Raw genomic sequence first — 16,173 nt, forward strand, 5'->3', positions numbered from 1 at the left:
TAGTGTTGAGACTATTTTGGATATTAAATTAATTAATTGATAGACATTTTTTACTTTTGAGGTAAAAAATATTCTGGATTAATTATATTCCTTATTGTAAAATGTATGGAATAAAGTTTATATTTCGGCTAAAACTGAAGTCCTGGCTACTTCGCCCTGAGGGACAGTAAAGAGAATGTATAACTGTTTTTCTAAAACTTTTGACTTTTCTGACTTGCTCTCAGGTGTAATTTTTTACCAACACCGGTGTAAAGAAATGTGCCACTAACCTACCGTAACTTATTCCCGGACAGAGTTACTCCTAAATTAAAAATATGTGGTGCCATTTTCCGTTCAGCTTCGGAGTAAAATAGTTTTAATTTTTTTATTTGAGAAGTTTCTTTATCACCCGATCAAATATGGCCGAATGAGATGTAAATATATATGTAAGTGAACTGATGAATTACGTTCGCTTCGTTGGAAACTGGAATCCAGAAAATACCTAAAAGTATTTACTTTTATTTTTACAATACCTTAATACTTGATTTGGCTTTGGCCCCTTCGTAACGGTAAGACCGAGCATTCCTCACAGCAGAACACTCCTGACATGACATTTTTTTTTTCCTTTTTTCAGCACTTTGCTCAGCAGGACACGTCCTGCATTTCTTATTTTAAATCATGAGCCGAGGCAAGAAGATCTTAGATCTTTTACGAAATCTGGATTCGTCAGCCCCTGGTGGAAGAGCTGCGATTTACAATTTCAAATAGGATTGAAAGTAGCCACGAAGATTTTTATTATCATCACATCCAATTATATAAACAAAGCAATACAAATCGACTGCCATGAGACAAATGCTCACGGAACACCTCTTAGGGGACAAAGAATTAGGACACTCCTGCCGGTTTAATAAATGTAGTAAATGAACTAAGCATTACTTTAAAATAACATTATTATTTACTTTTTTTACATTATAGAGCTATATTGTCTCTGTTTCGTTTGAATTCATTATACTGATTAAAAACTGTAAAATTTTAAATTTATATTTTACTTAAGTAAAAAAAAATTACTGTGGGAAGATACAAGTTGCCGAGACATCGCTATTAGTCTATGGTTTGGGGCCTCCCTTAATCTTTGTGGTGTGCCTCAGGAAAAAGATTATTATGACAACCAATTAAAAATGATTAATAAATAAGTTGAAATGTGCTGTTGATAATTAATCTGTTTAGAAAGTTATTTTAAAAATTGGGCAGGTTTCCTTAAGCTTAATTTTGCTTTCTCTCTCCCACAGCTTTTGGCGCCCGGATGTTGACACAGCAATCACTTTTTGTCGCTTGCAAATATTCATTGATCGAATTCATAATTATTGGTTGTTTAATTACCACAAAATTTTAAAAAGTTTTTAAATATTCAGAAGCTCAATTTTATTTTGAATTATTAATTTTATATCGCGTTAAATAAGGTCCTAAGCACTTCTGAGTGTACTAACCAACACCTTTTACAGAGCAGACATACCAGACAATTAATTCTGACTTAAACTAATTTCAGTTTTAAATGTTAATAAACAAAAAGTAATACCCCATAAGCTGTTCATTATAGATCATCTAGTTCCTGTAGTAACTTAATAAAAATAAATTTATTTAATTTAATTTAAAAAAATTAATTATTTTTAACGTTTTGAAACAGCCGCCATTTTTTATTTCCCCTTCCTATACTTGGCAGACTCATCAATTTTGACTAGTAATTGTACATAGTTTTCAATTACGTTCAGTTATCAAAAATTGGGGTGAAATAACTGCATTTTTTCAAAATTCTTTAAATTTTTATTTTCTGTATATTTGGAATTTCTCTAAAATTTTGCTTAAGATGTTTCTTGAGAATACCCTTAAATTATAACCTTAAAATTACTTGAATACCTTCACAAGACTTCAGTGCTGGAAAGTATAGGAATACCGAATGTTCGATTATATTATCTGTACAGGTTGTTTAAAGTGGATATGAAAACGAATTATGGTTTCTTTTATACACTAAAATAAACATAATTTCTCTAAAAATTGTATTTTCGTTTACATTTTTCCAGCTTCTTAGTTCTAAAGTAACAGAACTACAGATTTTTGTTGCATTTGAATTTCTATTGATGTATTTGTAAATTATTCTTCATCAGCAATCGCTTTTAGGAAGTTGTAATAGGAAAAAGCTGATTTGAGTACCTGTAAATGAATAGAGAAAAGTGCATTAGTGAGAAATTATTTTACTGAATAAATTAGAAATATTTATTCAAATAAGTTTATATAGTAATTGATATAAACACATTTTTTTTAATTTGAAGTTCTCATAGTTTTTATCAAGATATTTTAACTTTAAATTTGATTCACTATAATATAGGTTTTTTTCACCAAATTTCTTCTAAATCATTGTTATATTAATCTTTTTATATAATTTTATTATTGTATAGCTTACAAATATATGATATGAGGTTTAAATACGGAAACCAGCTAATTAATTAATTCACTAGTGATTTAACTGTTTTGTAGAAGAAATTCTTCTGAAAATCTGGTAGCTACAAGAACTGTTGAAAAAGAACTTGTTCACAAATGTTTTTCGACAAGACAGGTATTTACTTTTTACACATGGAGAAAATAACCGACCTATGTTTTCGACTTTAACAAGCACTATGAACTGATTCTTATCTATTTAATGGAGTGATTAAACAAAAAATGATCGTTTTATCAAATTCAAGATTTCAAAAGACTGTAAATATTTTAATCCTATTTACGAATACATTCCCGAAGCTTGTTAAATCCCATTCGATCTCTTTTAAAAAAGCCTCAGTTTGTTATTTGTTTCAAAGAAGAAACATGACAGTGTCCTACAAAATTCTCGTGATTTTAAGGCATTACTAGGGGAAAACAAATCATAGCCGCTGAAGCAACTCGTGAAATTATTAAATATGAAGGGGAAGGTGTCCTTGACCAGCGCATTGCGCGGCGTTGGTTTGAAATACTAATCAATGGAGATACGACGTTGGAAAGGAAGAAGGACTCTGGGCGACCATTAATGGATATTAATTAGGTTCTGCAGGAAGCTGTTAAGTCAAATCTGTCCACAATTGACAACCACAACTTGCCTGGGAGTGTGGTGTGTCGAAAGCTACTGTTAGTCGCCCACTACTCTCCATAGGGAAGTTGAAAAAGAGCAGTAGACTGGTCCCTCACGAACTTCCTCCTCAGCACTCAGCAATAACTTCCCATCAAACCAAAGAAAATTTTAAAGAACTCCATGAGTCCAAACTCCTGCCTCATCTACCATACAGTCCAGACCTCTTACCATCGGATTACTACTTGTTTCGATCCATGGCCAAATTTTCTTTAAGAGAAAAAAATTTATAATTTTGCGGAAGTTGAAATTGTAGTCCAAGAGTTCTTTGACAGCCATTGCAAAAAATGATTTCTACTTGGGATCGAGCAGTCGTTTTTTTTTTTTTATACACCCCATAATATGCGATGTCGCTTTGCTAATCCATTTTAGCTAGCATAATGAGCGAAAGATTACAGCTGTGATCAAATCAAAGTAGTAACGATAATAGTGTAGTTATAAACCAAAACAATCGAACATTTCAGGTAAATAAGTACACGCGCACTCAGTATGTACTCATCACTTATACGCTGCCACGTGTGGAGTGGCAGATGTTTACTGTTCAAGAATAAAAAGTAACTTATAAGTATATTTATTTATATAGGAAAATAAAGTAAATCTATAAGGTGGTTCAGAATTTCTAGTTATAGAATCTGGAGACCGTAAAATAGAACATTTACTGCAATAGATAAGGAATGAAGTATATTTTACTGATAGTTTTGATGACTCCTGGTATTATTATTCCCCTGAAAATGGCTACATATGAGGTAAAGGAAGAAAGCATATATGGAAAGGGATAAAATTGGATTAGACAAGGTATCACAAAAGCTTATGTAACATGAGATGTGATTTAAACGATCTGGCAGCTCAAGGTAGGGAAATAAAACATATAAAAACAAATTAAATCAATATTTTGGGTCACCCCACGATTATAAATATATATTAAATATAAATAAAAAAAAAAAAACATAATTATGGCTATTCATGGTATTAAGTGTAAAGTATGTAAATTGGACAAAGATGTGTCAAATGAAGAAATATTTCCTTCTTTTAACATATTAAAAGGGTATAAAATTTAACATGGTGGAGAATCGGTTTGCTAAATGGAGAATGACGTCACTTAACAAACCAGCTGAGCTTGTTGCTTCCTTTTTGTTTTGTGTTATTTTTAAACCTCTAATAAAACAATAGATAAAAATAATAATAGAGTAATGGAGAAAAAACTAGGAGAGGAAACAAGGAACAGTGAGATGGACGACTGATGATATGACGGAGCTGCTGGAGATTTTATTATCTCGTTAAGATTTCAAGTTTCCAAAACAAGTTGTTCTGGAACCCTGCTAGGTGTTCCTCTGCATTTAACATGGACATTAAATTAGGTTGCTCACAATTCTATACTTATACCATTTAGCATATTAAAACTTTCTACGATTAATACAATATCATGAATACTCCTACTAAGTCAAAACTAAGATCAGGTACAACTAGGGAAAGTGGGGGCATTAATGGGATGAAACTATTCCTGGCCGGCCATTGATTTATATAGCAATTATTGAATGCTTTAAAGTAAAAGGTGTCTACCCCAATATTATCAATATTGCTAATACATACCGTAATAAACGTGTCCAAATTAACAGGTATAATAAATCCAAATTCAAAAGGTTTTATGGACATGGTGCAAAGAATATCTAATGACTTCTTATCCTCCTCTCTGCCCATGTACCAGTTGTTCTTATATGCCGCTCTCAGCGTTCCTTCCGTCAACTGAAAATTATTCTTGGTATTATTTTACATATAAATGGTTATTTTTACATATAACAGTTTTTTTTTTATTTCATAGGGTTTTATATTAAAAATGTATTAATACAACAGTACATACACATAATACATCCTTAATACATTCATAGTTAACTTTGCTATTTGGACTGGTCTTTTTGTTAGATGCTTTGCTGCTAACAAAAATGCTTGCTAATAAGATCAATAAATAAATTCTCAAAGCAGTTAAGATTAAAACAGAACCTACTAAGCTTGATGAGGATAAATGATTAGCTTACTGAACAATAAAGAAGTAGTAGCCTAAGACAGACAAGTGATAATTATGATTAATTATCTTTTGTTTTATTATTATATATCAATCAAAACGACTAAAGAAAAACTCTAAAAATTGTATACTAAGCCGACATTTTTAAATGTTATATTAAATAATACTAACAAAAACTTCTCACAATTTTATTATATTAATTTCTCATTTTTATAATGCATGCAGCTTTTTCTACTGTCCATTTTCATCCTTCTCATCATATTAAAATATATTTTCAAACATACGACTCATGGAAGTATTTGTAATATTTTATTTAAAATTATTCCCATTATTAAAAAAATTTTTATATTGAGCTAAATCTTATTTTTTTAAATTTTTATTATTTATTAAACAAAAAAATACTACTGTTGAAATAATATAATTTAAGAAGCTTTTATTATTTCACATTAGGGCATAATTTATTGTTTATTTGACTAAATTAAAATCAGATTTTAAATTACCTTGTTTGTAACCTCGATAACGTCACTCTAACGAAATCACCTACTTGCACAACCGTTGTTCAAGTAACAGTACTTCCTTAGAAAGTATTATTAAGTATATGTATTATTTATTTTTTTAAACACTTTTCTGTCTCAGAGTTCTTTTTTGTTCAATAAGCAATTTATTTAACAACAAATCGGCCTGGTGGGCCTTACATGGATAGTGTAAGAGGTACAATTTTTTTTAACAATCGATTATGAGGAGGAGGAGGTATAGTCTCATACAAAGAAACCCCTAGCTGTACACAATGTTTTGAATATAAAAAAAATAAAAATAAATAGATTGAAGTAATAATTCTTAATAAAAGATGAAAGTGAAGTTAATAACAAAAATAATGACATTTATGGATTTAACAAAATAAATAATTAACTTCTAATGGAAAAAAAAGGAAGTGAATTTGAGAAAAAGATGTAGAGAATAAAAAAAGAAGTTAAGAAGTTAAGGGTTTTGTTTTTTTGGTGAAGACGACAATTTTGATTTTGAACACGTATGTTCAGACGATTGGGTATTGGTTTTGTGAAGGTGACAGTTTGATTTTGGAACACGTTACGATTGTTCAATGTGAAGTGGTAATAGTTTAAAGGCTTCTGTATTTACTGCTTGAACCGAAATAGAGAATGAGAAATGTCATCTTATATGTTTTTGTTTTATAAAATTATGGTGTTCTACTTCAATGGACGGTCATTAACACTAGAAGTGGGGCTATAGTGCAGTGACGTTTCTTCAGCATGTCCTGGATAAGAGTAATAATAATGTAAACATAGTTATTAAGGTTAAGCATTTAAGTTAAGGTTAAGTCAGCCTATAAGTTCTAATTGTTTTATTAATTGATAAGAATTCTTTTTTTTTTCCTTTTCATTCTGTGTATATATATTTCTTATTATTATTAAACTTTTGTACATATAGTTCTGCTGTTCTTTCCCTGCTTTCAACTTTTTTATTTACTTATATTTTGTTTGTTGTTGTTCACGGAATATTACGATAATTCAACAGGTGGGTAGGTAATACCCCTAGATTTTCTGTTATCTACATGTAAAGGTATTCGTCAGTGGTCATAATTCAACAATTGTTTATATAGGGGTATATTTTAGTTATATTGTGGGCTTAATGCTTCGGGGTTTTCGTTATTTTCAAGAAAAAATAACGTGGCGCCTAAGGAGTAATTTATTCTTTATTGTTTTGTCTTCTTTTTTCCTTTTGCGATTATATTTATTTTTTTTATTTTCCTTTAACTCACCGCCTTCTCTGCTGAGCGTGGGCAACTATAAACGATAAACATATAACTAAGGATAAATCAAAATTTGCAGTTATAAGTTGTAGGTCACTGCTCCTTTAACTGTAGGTAACTGGGGGGTGGAACTTATCAACCTTTTTATATGTCTATTGTCTCTATTTTTTTATATATGTATTGTCTCTATTTACAATTTCCGATGCGATTGGCTGTTTCTTACAACCCAAGTAATATAAATTTCGATTCTTACGACTTTAATAATCAAATCATTGATAGTTACCAAGGTAATATATATATATATTCATTCGCAAGATTAAATATTAAACGGACCAGGCAAGGATTTTAATGCCATGCCCACAGTTTCTGGTAAATGACTAAACGCTCCGGCGATTTCTCTAACTAATAGGGTTTAACTACGACGGTAGTTCTATGGTTTACCCAACCACACGTCTCCATTAAATATGGACGAGAGTGGTAATTGAACTGTAAATAAACCTTTCTTCAAGAGATCCACTTTATCCCCTCAATTATCAAGTATTAGTATTTAATAATATGTAGCACTCTCGTCGCGCTTATGATTCTGTAATAATATCCCCTCATCCTTGTCTGGTATTTCTTAAGTATTTCATATTCATATATTTTATTATTACAAGAAATGGACTCGTTAAATTTGATCTCAGCAGCCTATATTTATTTATATATGTATATTTTCCGTTATCCTTTGAATCCTAAATGGGAAATATTGATAACAAAATATGTGCTACTGAGGCTAAGATACTGTCCTAATGGGATTATTCAGATTTTATTTTTATAATATTATCTGTAAACAATTTCTATCGTTTCTACGCTATGTTGACTTAAAAAAATATAAAACATTTGAAAAAAAATTCGCCTGAAGCGTCCAAATTTGAACTAACAATTTATATCTTTTATTATCAATTATATATTATACTATGTTGCAAAGATTATAACATTTTATTTGAAAGTTCCATTCCACTATAAGTTGAGTTAAAAAGTGCTTATAATAAATAAAGTAAATTTAAATTTATTCTTACCTTGTCCACAGTATTATGGCAGTATAAGCAATACATAAATATTAGGAATACAGTGTTGAGGGTTAGTTCCAAAAGATTAGAAACTTTAAATAAGGTTGTATCCTTAATCTAAAAAAAGAAGTTAATATATTTACATTAATGTGACAGAAAAAAAAAGTTAATCTAAATATAGTAAGGTATGATGAGAATAGACGGATGTCCGAAATGTTGACCGTTTTAAAAAAGTAAATTGTAAGTAAGAAAGGATATATCTGATTTCTTAGAAATAAATAAATAAATAATAGAGAAATTTAATGTAGTGCAATCGACACTATTTATTAAAAAGAAACGTACCCTTGCATTGAACAATCATTGAGGAAATTGCCCATTGACTATTTTATGCAAGGCCATAATATTTTAATGCAGTCTGTGGCCAATTACCATCGAGCTCTAAGACGCTTAAATAAATTTTGAAACCGTAGAAATAGAAGATATATAAATATATATTCAGGGCCTCATTATTTTCTCTTTTGAAATTCCTTCTGAAATATTTAAATATTTGGTCGTTAGATATTAACGGGCTGGAAAGAAGATTATCCAAAGATGCAGGACAGAGTTATATAGGTTAATAGCAAACAGTAAAAGTGATTTAATAGTTTTGGTTAGTTTAATGTTCCACTTAACCTTCCACCCCATAAGTTAGTTTTTTATTCTTAAATCTGTATCTTTAAAGCTCATAAATAAATAGCTCATAATCAAAAATTGGTTGAAATATCAAATAATAAAAAATAAGTCATGTTACAATATGCCACCTCTTACCTGGGTCCATGTGGCACTTTATACCAGAGTTACCTGAGTCCGACTTGGACATGATACCCATAAATTAATATAAACATGTTCTTTTCTCATCTAAATTTATAGGAATGTCGGTTTCATTATATAATTTTATATTCAATATTTTAATTTTATATTTCGTTATTTTATTTTGATATTTCGTTATTTTAATTCTTTGTTCCATTTTTTAATTTTATATTTATATTAATGTTTCACATAATTTTTGTCCGTCCATTTGCGCTAATAAGTCATTTTAGTAACTGCGTTACTATGGCAACAGTAAAACTCAATGTGTAATGCTTTATTGCCAACATATTACATTATTTATCTTTAGGTCTTATATTGAAAACGTTTGTACTTGTTTTTTGTTTATCTGTTTAGGTTTTATTAGATTTTAGTTAGTTAGTCATTAATTACTGTCTCGTGCAAACAATTTTTTTAAAAAATGTGCATTGTTTTATTTAAAATATTGAATCATTCCATGACAATTCAACACATAAAATATAGTTTTTACACTACACACTTACTTACCTCCCTAGATTTAATATGGAATCAATCCTTGTATATTACAAAAAAAGCTATTTTATTACTGTTCAGGACGATAATACTTCCCATTAATGTATATTTCACACGAAAGTAAAAAATCTGACTATTGTCATAAGAATCATGGAAAAACAATGATAATCAAATTCTTCCATATTTTATTTAAATCCATTGTTTATTGCTATTAAGATTGAAAGACGAATATTTTTTTTAAATACACATAATTAATGTTACTTAAAAATTTATACTTTTCTTTTTCTCTGAAAATTAGTTTTTAAGGGTTTCTTGAGCAGTTAAAAACGATTAATAACTTTGTTGGGTGCTCTCAACTTTTTCCGATTCTCCAATCTTTCTTAGCCGATTGAATGAAAACTATTTTCTCCTTCAGTTAATTACTAGATTATTTCATGATTCATATTTGTCCATTTTTCATTACTGGTGAAAATATAAGATGGTTGATAATTTCAAATAAAAAAAATTAAAGATAAATTAGAGATTTTTTTTTAATTATGCATTTTAGCCCTGTCAGACTATTTCAATGAGAAAAATATCGACGATCATTGTAATATGTCTATTGTACATTAATAAACTGAGTTTAATTAAGGTAGTGCTAGTCGATTTTAGATAAAATCAAAAACATTTGGAGCATTAATTAATGAAATTAAAACTTTACTATCTTTTATTTTTCTTGATATTCTGTTGAGCTTTTAAAAAGTTTATATTTTATGAATTATTTATTTTTTCTCTCAGAACAACTATCGAAAAATCATGGGAACGAGGAAAGAGTATGTTCTAAGCATTTATAGATCTAAAGGCTGCCTTTGATTCCTAGACAAGAACTATAGAACGCTCTTTTTGAAGAAAAAAAAAAAAAACATCCCGCAAGGATTGATAGAGGCTATAAAGTTGACCTACCTCGATTCCAAGGGAATATACAGGATTAATGGAAGAGAGTCCGAAACCTTTGCAATTGAGAAAGGAGTAAAACAAGGAAATAGTTTGAGCCACCTCCTGTTCATCATTTATATGGATCCTGAAAATGTGCAAACAGAGAAAAGCCCGCACTACTATTGGGAAATGGAACATAAAGACAGTACTGGCCCAGGTAATGGTATTTGTGGATGACATAGTCCTTATAGCAGATAATAAAGAGAACCTACAACAAACTGTAACTGAATGGGAAGCTGAGCTAGAAAGAAAGGGAATGACCATCAATGTGAGGAAAAGCAAAATAATGCATATAGGCCGGGGACAGAAAAACATTGAAATACTTTGCAAAGATGAACCTATAGAATTGGTGAACAAGTACACTAACCTAGGAACAGTGTTCAGCAGGAATAGAAAGGTAGACCAAGAGATATCCAATAGGATAAAAAAGGCAAATGTAGTATACTACCACCTCTGCAACACGTGTTATAGGGAAGAGGGAGGTAGAGTTGAATGTTAAAGTACATATCTTCTAGGATATATACCTACCTACCCTTCCTTACGGAAGTGGAAGATGGGTAACACTTGATAAGCACCTAAGCTCACTGCAATGGAAATGAGATATCTACGGAGAGTGGTAGGCCAAACTGGGAGGGATTGCAAACGAAACGAGAGGACAAGACAGGATGTTGGAACTGTCTCCATAAAGGATACCGTCGAAAAGAGACAACTCTGATGGTTTGAGTGAAGACAGAGGTCCAAGAAAATATTTCGAGGCCAGACCAACAGGAAAACACCCAAGAGGGAGACCCAGAATACAATGGAAGGATTACATCTCCAGAGTGGGAGGCAAGAACTACGATGCCATGAGGGTGCTGGCTTGGGATCGAGAGGCTTGGTTTGCTTGGACAAAGGCACCTCCACACTGAACGGCACTAAGGAGGGAGAGAAAGAAGAAGAAATATCTATTAAAATTGATATGAAACTTTGTTATCATTATACTTTATTAACTAGCAATAATTTAAAAAAAATTAAATCATACATGATGTTAATATTATTAAAATTAATAATTCATGAAAACTCTTTTGTTTCATGACATTTATCAGTTGAATAATTATTCACTCTTGCGCCCATTTTTATTTTCATAAAATACCAGTATTGACATTACTGTGATAATCAACTTGAATACAAAGTTGAATTATTAGAAATGGAAATTTATTTTACGATTTTTGTTTACAATGAAGCCGTTTTTATCTCAGTCTTTATTTTTCCTGTGATTTACAATACTATATATTCAAGGGACAAATGTGTAAAAAATGTATTTTTAAAAATAGAAATTAAATACAAATTTGATATTAATTTTTGGGAAATGCCGTCGCTAGTTAAATAATAAATTCTTTAACAGACATTCCAAAACTTGGTGTTTTTTGTTTTAGAGCCCATTAAAAGAAATTTATAGAATATATATTTGGTAAAATTTCATTTTTTTTTTCTGAACACCTATGCCAATTTTTTATTAAATTTGAGACGTTCCGGTTTCGGCCTGTGTTGAGTTGGCATAGAACGATTCTACTAGAAAATATTTTTATTGTTCCGATAAAAATCATTAAAAGTGTACTAAATAAATTTGTTACTTACTGATGACAACTCGAAGACAGACAAGCATAAGACCACAGTGCTGAACATCATAAATACGAAAAGCTGTACATTCACTACCTTATGAAATCTATAACACAATCTAAAAAAGAAACGTTTTTATATATTTCTTTTTTTAAACTGATAAATAATTATCTTTAACAACAAAAGAAAGTGTGCTTACGATAAAATGTCTTGATGTTGCTTAACACAGTATCTGAGAGTAATAGAAGAGTGGTAATCGGCTCCAGGTGGCGAAAAGTCCAATTTCTTTAGGGAATAGTGAAGCACATCTATCTGGCACAAAATCATCTCCATGATGGACAAGTACAAGACGTAGATTATTATAAGTGCCATGATGGCAGTCGTGAGGTGGACGAATTGGAGGATGAAAACGATGGTCCAACCATATATGGTGTCCTTGTCCCATGGTATCACTGCTTCTATGATGAGGCTCTACACAAAGTTTAATTATTTACTTTCATAAAAATAAATAAAACAAAACTACGTGACCATAAATGTAAAATATATAGAATATTTATTATGTTCAACAGCGTAATAAATGTAGGTATGTACAGTATCGATGGGTTAACCTAGGACTGCTTGTCGAATAAAGCTAAAAAGATAGAATTAACTTTCATTCATTTATGTTTTTAATTGTTCATATAATCTTTTTAAAAATATATATTTCTAGAATTTTGATTTAAGTAAGATGTTTGAATCCATACAATATGTTCCGCTTTAATAATTCCCAGCCTCATCAAATAGGGATCCTTTATGGGGAAAAATCTGGCGGTTGAGCGTAATTATGAGCAAATCAACTAAAGAACATGAAGAATCAAGAAACAGTACTTTCTTACAAAGTAGTTTACTCTTTATGACTGTTATAATACATATTTATAATAGTATTTTTTTAACATTGACGGAATTTACATCTAAATGGGCATAATTAATTGGAAGGTCATTTATTATTAAATAGAAATATATCCTTACCGTTCTACCATTGCATATATCGTATATAGGTCTAACAACCCATTGGACTAAACCTGAAAGGTAAGTGAAGACAATTATCACCAGGAGTTTACAGCGTCTGTCTCTGTAGTCTGCAATCATTTTGTATTCATTGAGACCAAGCATATTCTTCCCTCTGTTTTCCATTTCTATAATGTATTTATTTTGCGTATTAGTACTTTTTAAAGACTAATATCATCTATATTTAATATTTTTTAAATACATAGCTACATTAGGATTTCATAAGAAATAAATAGGCCTTTGACTTTAATTTATATTTTTAAAGTTGTTTTTCTTATATAACTTCATTATAAATCTGAGAAAAACTAATGTATTATGTAACGAATATATTTTATATTTATTATTAAAATTTCAAATACCCTTTTAATTAACAATTTTAAATGAACTATAATCATATAAATAACATTTAAATACACTTGGCACAAGGTGGAAACAAATTAAATAAATATTTCAGCCGGTATTGTACAGTTTTTTTATTTAAGTGTTTTTTGCTTATATTTTAACAATTATACAATTAACAACCATTTAATGGTCTTCATCCTTCCGATACAAAAGCATTTTTTTTTATATCCGTCTGAATTTGTAGTTGGCATTTCATGAACATTCTAATCGATACTAATTAATTACTGTATTACAAAAAATAGCATTAGTAACAACTTTAATAGTGTTTACACTCACGAATTAGATGTGCAATAACTCTGGTTTTGAAAAAATAAAATCTAACTCAGAGTGGTATACATTTTTTTTTCTTAACCCAAAAAACAAAGGGACAAGATAGTTGACCGTATGATGTAGATTGGAGGAAGATAGTCCGGGTGCTGGTCAATTAAGGTATCAAAATAGAAAAAGAAAACTATTTCTTGTTAACCTACGTTTAACTTTACTGGGCTTTGTCAGGGGTAAATGGAAGAACAAGATACAAACATTTTAGAATGGGCTGACGAAGCCCTCTAAAGTGGGGCGAAACGGTGGTTAACAATAAATTTTTTTTTTTACTATTTTGATACCTTTAGTAACTCCCACTATCTTCCTCCAATCTAAAAAAAAAAATACAATTTTTCGAATAACTCAAATAAATAAAACTAGCCATCTTGAAGTTTATAGCCACTAATTTAAAAAATCGTGAAATTCTCTACGAATCCAAACAACGATCATCTAAATGTATTAGTTTGCAAAAAGCTAGTTGCACATTTTTTAAATCATCTATTAAGTTTTATTATACTTTTAAGTTCCTTTTTTCTCAAATATTGCATTTTTGAGTAAATTCTTCAATAAAACCTAACAATTTATGTACCAGATATAACATCATCAACTTTTCTTTATTATTTTGAAATTAATCTTTTTTTTATTTATATATTTATGTCTATTTACAACTGTACATTATAATATATTTAGTAAATTTGATCTTAGTTAAATTGGAGTGTTACAGGCCTGTAGAGAAACTACCCATTGGTAGCACTCAATGACGTTTTACATTAGCAGGTCTCGTGGCCATCTTCTTTTCAGGCGCCTCGGAGGATTCTCAGGAAGGGAAGAGGAAGCAAGGTTAGAAACTATTGGGTTTGGGAGTCTGTAATGGAAGGAATAATATCTGGTCCAGGCGAGATCGGTTACATATGGAACATTAAGGCCTAAATGTATGATTTTATTTGTGACAAAATATGGAGTATTGAGGATTTTACGAAGGATTTTTTATCGTAAGGATTGAAAACTCAACGCTGAAAGGCCAGATTGACCTTATTACAGTCATGTAGATCAATCTTTTTTAATGAATTCGATGTTTAGACCGTTTGTCCAGTAAGTGCTGTAATAGTCGAAATCGATGTGCAGTTTCCTGTCTTTTCAGTCTTGTGTGAGGATTCCTGGTTAGTCGTTTGTCCAGGTGTAGTCCAAGGTATCGGATCTGTTCGACAGGGGTAAGATCAACATTATTTAAAGGAGACTGTAGGTTAGTCGGTAGGTTCACGACGAAGGGTAATGGTGATTTAATTGGATTTGTTGGGATTGATTTAAATCCTCTAATTACGCACCATTCTTCGAGGGCTGTGATATGGGAGATATTAATCTAAAATTCAACTTACCTTCTAACTTTGCGATGATCCATTTTATATTAGCCTCGTTTAGAAGGATACCTGTTATTTTCATAAAACAGACTCCACCCATTAAAACTGTATTTAGGTTTAGAACAGTTCCTTTCAGGGAACCATTGCTCAAAGCTATGTACAAAGCAGCCACCTCCGGGCCAATTTGGATGAAATCCCAGATGAACAACGCTATACCATAAACCCTATAAACACAACATATGTTTTTCTCCTATGCAGTTCTCTTGTCTATTTACTGTTATTTTATAAATATAAATATATATAATTTTTACATTTTAATTTTTAGGCATTAATATATAGTTTTATTTAATATTTATTTCTTAAATGATCCACTACTGCCCGGATGAGATAGCATAGCAAATCGTACCCCCAATGCAGTATTCATACAACTCAAAAACTTCTAACTTCTAAGGAAATTTATTTCAAAAATTTATATTTTGTATTAAAATACATTTTTTCTTACTATCCTATTAAACTATTAGATGTTTATACATAAATATGCATTCTTTATTATAAATCAGTTTAAATATAGAAAAAAATAAATCTTCGCTATCCATTTTTTCAAGGGTCAGGTAATAGAGGTATTTGATAGTACTGAATTACTTACTGATTAATACATATGAATGTACAAATAATAACTCTTTTCTTGTGTTATAAATCATTAAGACTAATTAATTAATGATTGGTAGAATCAATTTTAACAATAATGAAATGTATTTTGACAAGGTCGTGGTATTGTGTTCTCCTTAAGCTGCTTGTTATGAAGCTTAGAGGTTGTTGACGTTTACTAAATGAAGTAGGTATCTGTTTCTGATTAAATTTTAATTGAAACTAAACTAAACATCGTATCATCGTTTTAACTATCTACTACTTTATTCAACACGAATTTTATTTCATTCTAAATTTGATTCCTTTCAGACAATTATCAAAAGAAATATGTTTTTAACAGATAAAGAGTGCTAATTTAAATAATTTTTACCATAATATTTATTTTCTTTAAAACAATTTTGATCCTTTTTCTCTCAACTTTATTCTTTTTTAAACTTCCGACGTTTCGACCACTTAGGTCATTTTCAAGGATTCCTTATTTTGTTTTCATTTTTTCCTTTAAAATTCTTTAAATGCCGGCTAATTGCCTTTGT

At 30.1% G+C, this 16,173-nt stretch overlaps 2 protein-coding genes across 5 annotated transcripts in view; one reads left to right on the forward strand and one right to left on the reverse strand.

Moving 5' to 3' along the window:
- LOC106692784 (histamine H2 receptor) overlaps nt 1-16,173 on the forward strand; it is a 581,552-nt gene that overhangs the window by 414,645 nt on the left and 150,734 nt on the right. The gene's annotated exons all lie outside the window — the stretch shown is intronic.
- LOC136795396 (odorant receptor Or1-like) overlaps nt 2,042-16,173 on the reverse strand; it is a 16,389-nt gene continuing 2,257 nt past the window's right edge. The window contains exons 2-8 of the mRNA XM_067045831.1: nt 15,011-15,216; nt 12,891-13,057; nt 12,082-12,353; nt 11,901-12,000; nt 7,980-8,087; nt 4,724-4,876; nt 2,042-2,187 (exon numbers count right to left, since the gene is read on the reverse strand). Of these exons, the coding sequence (XP_066901932.1) occupies nt 2,128-2,187; nt 4,724-4,876; nt 7,980-8,087; nt 11,901-12,000; nt 12,082-12,353; nt 12,891-13,057; nt 15,011-15,216 (1,066 nt within the window). The 3' untranslated portion in view covers nt 2,042-2,127. The remainder of the gene's footprint in view (nt 2,188-4,723; nt 4,877-7,979; nt 8,088-11,900; nt 12,001-12,081; nt 12,354-12,890; nt 13,058-15,010; nt 15,217-16,173) is intronic.

Source organism: Halyomorpha halys, unplaced genomic scaffold, assembly GCF_000696795.3.
Source record: "Halyomorpha halys isolate HHAL.00 unplaced genomic scaffold, Hhal_1.1 Scaffold71.1, whole genome shotgun sequence".
In the NCBI taxonomy this organism is placed as follows: domain Eukaryota; kingdom Metazoa; phylum Arthropoda; class Insecta; order Hemiptera; family Pentatomidae; genus Halyomorpha; species Halyomorpha halys.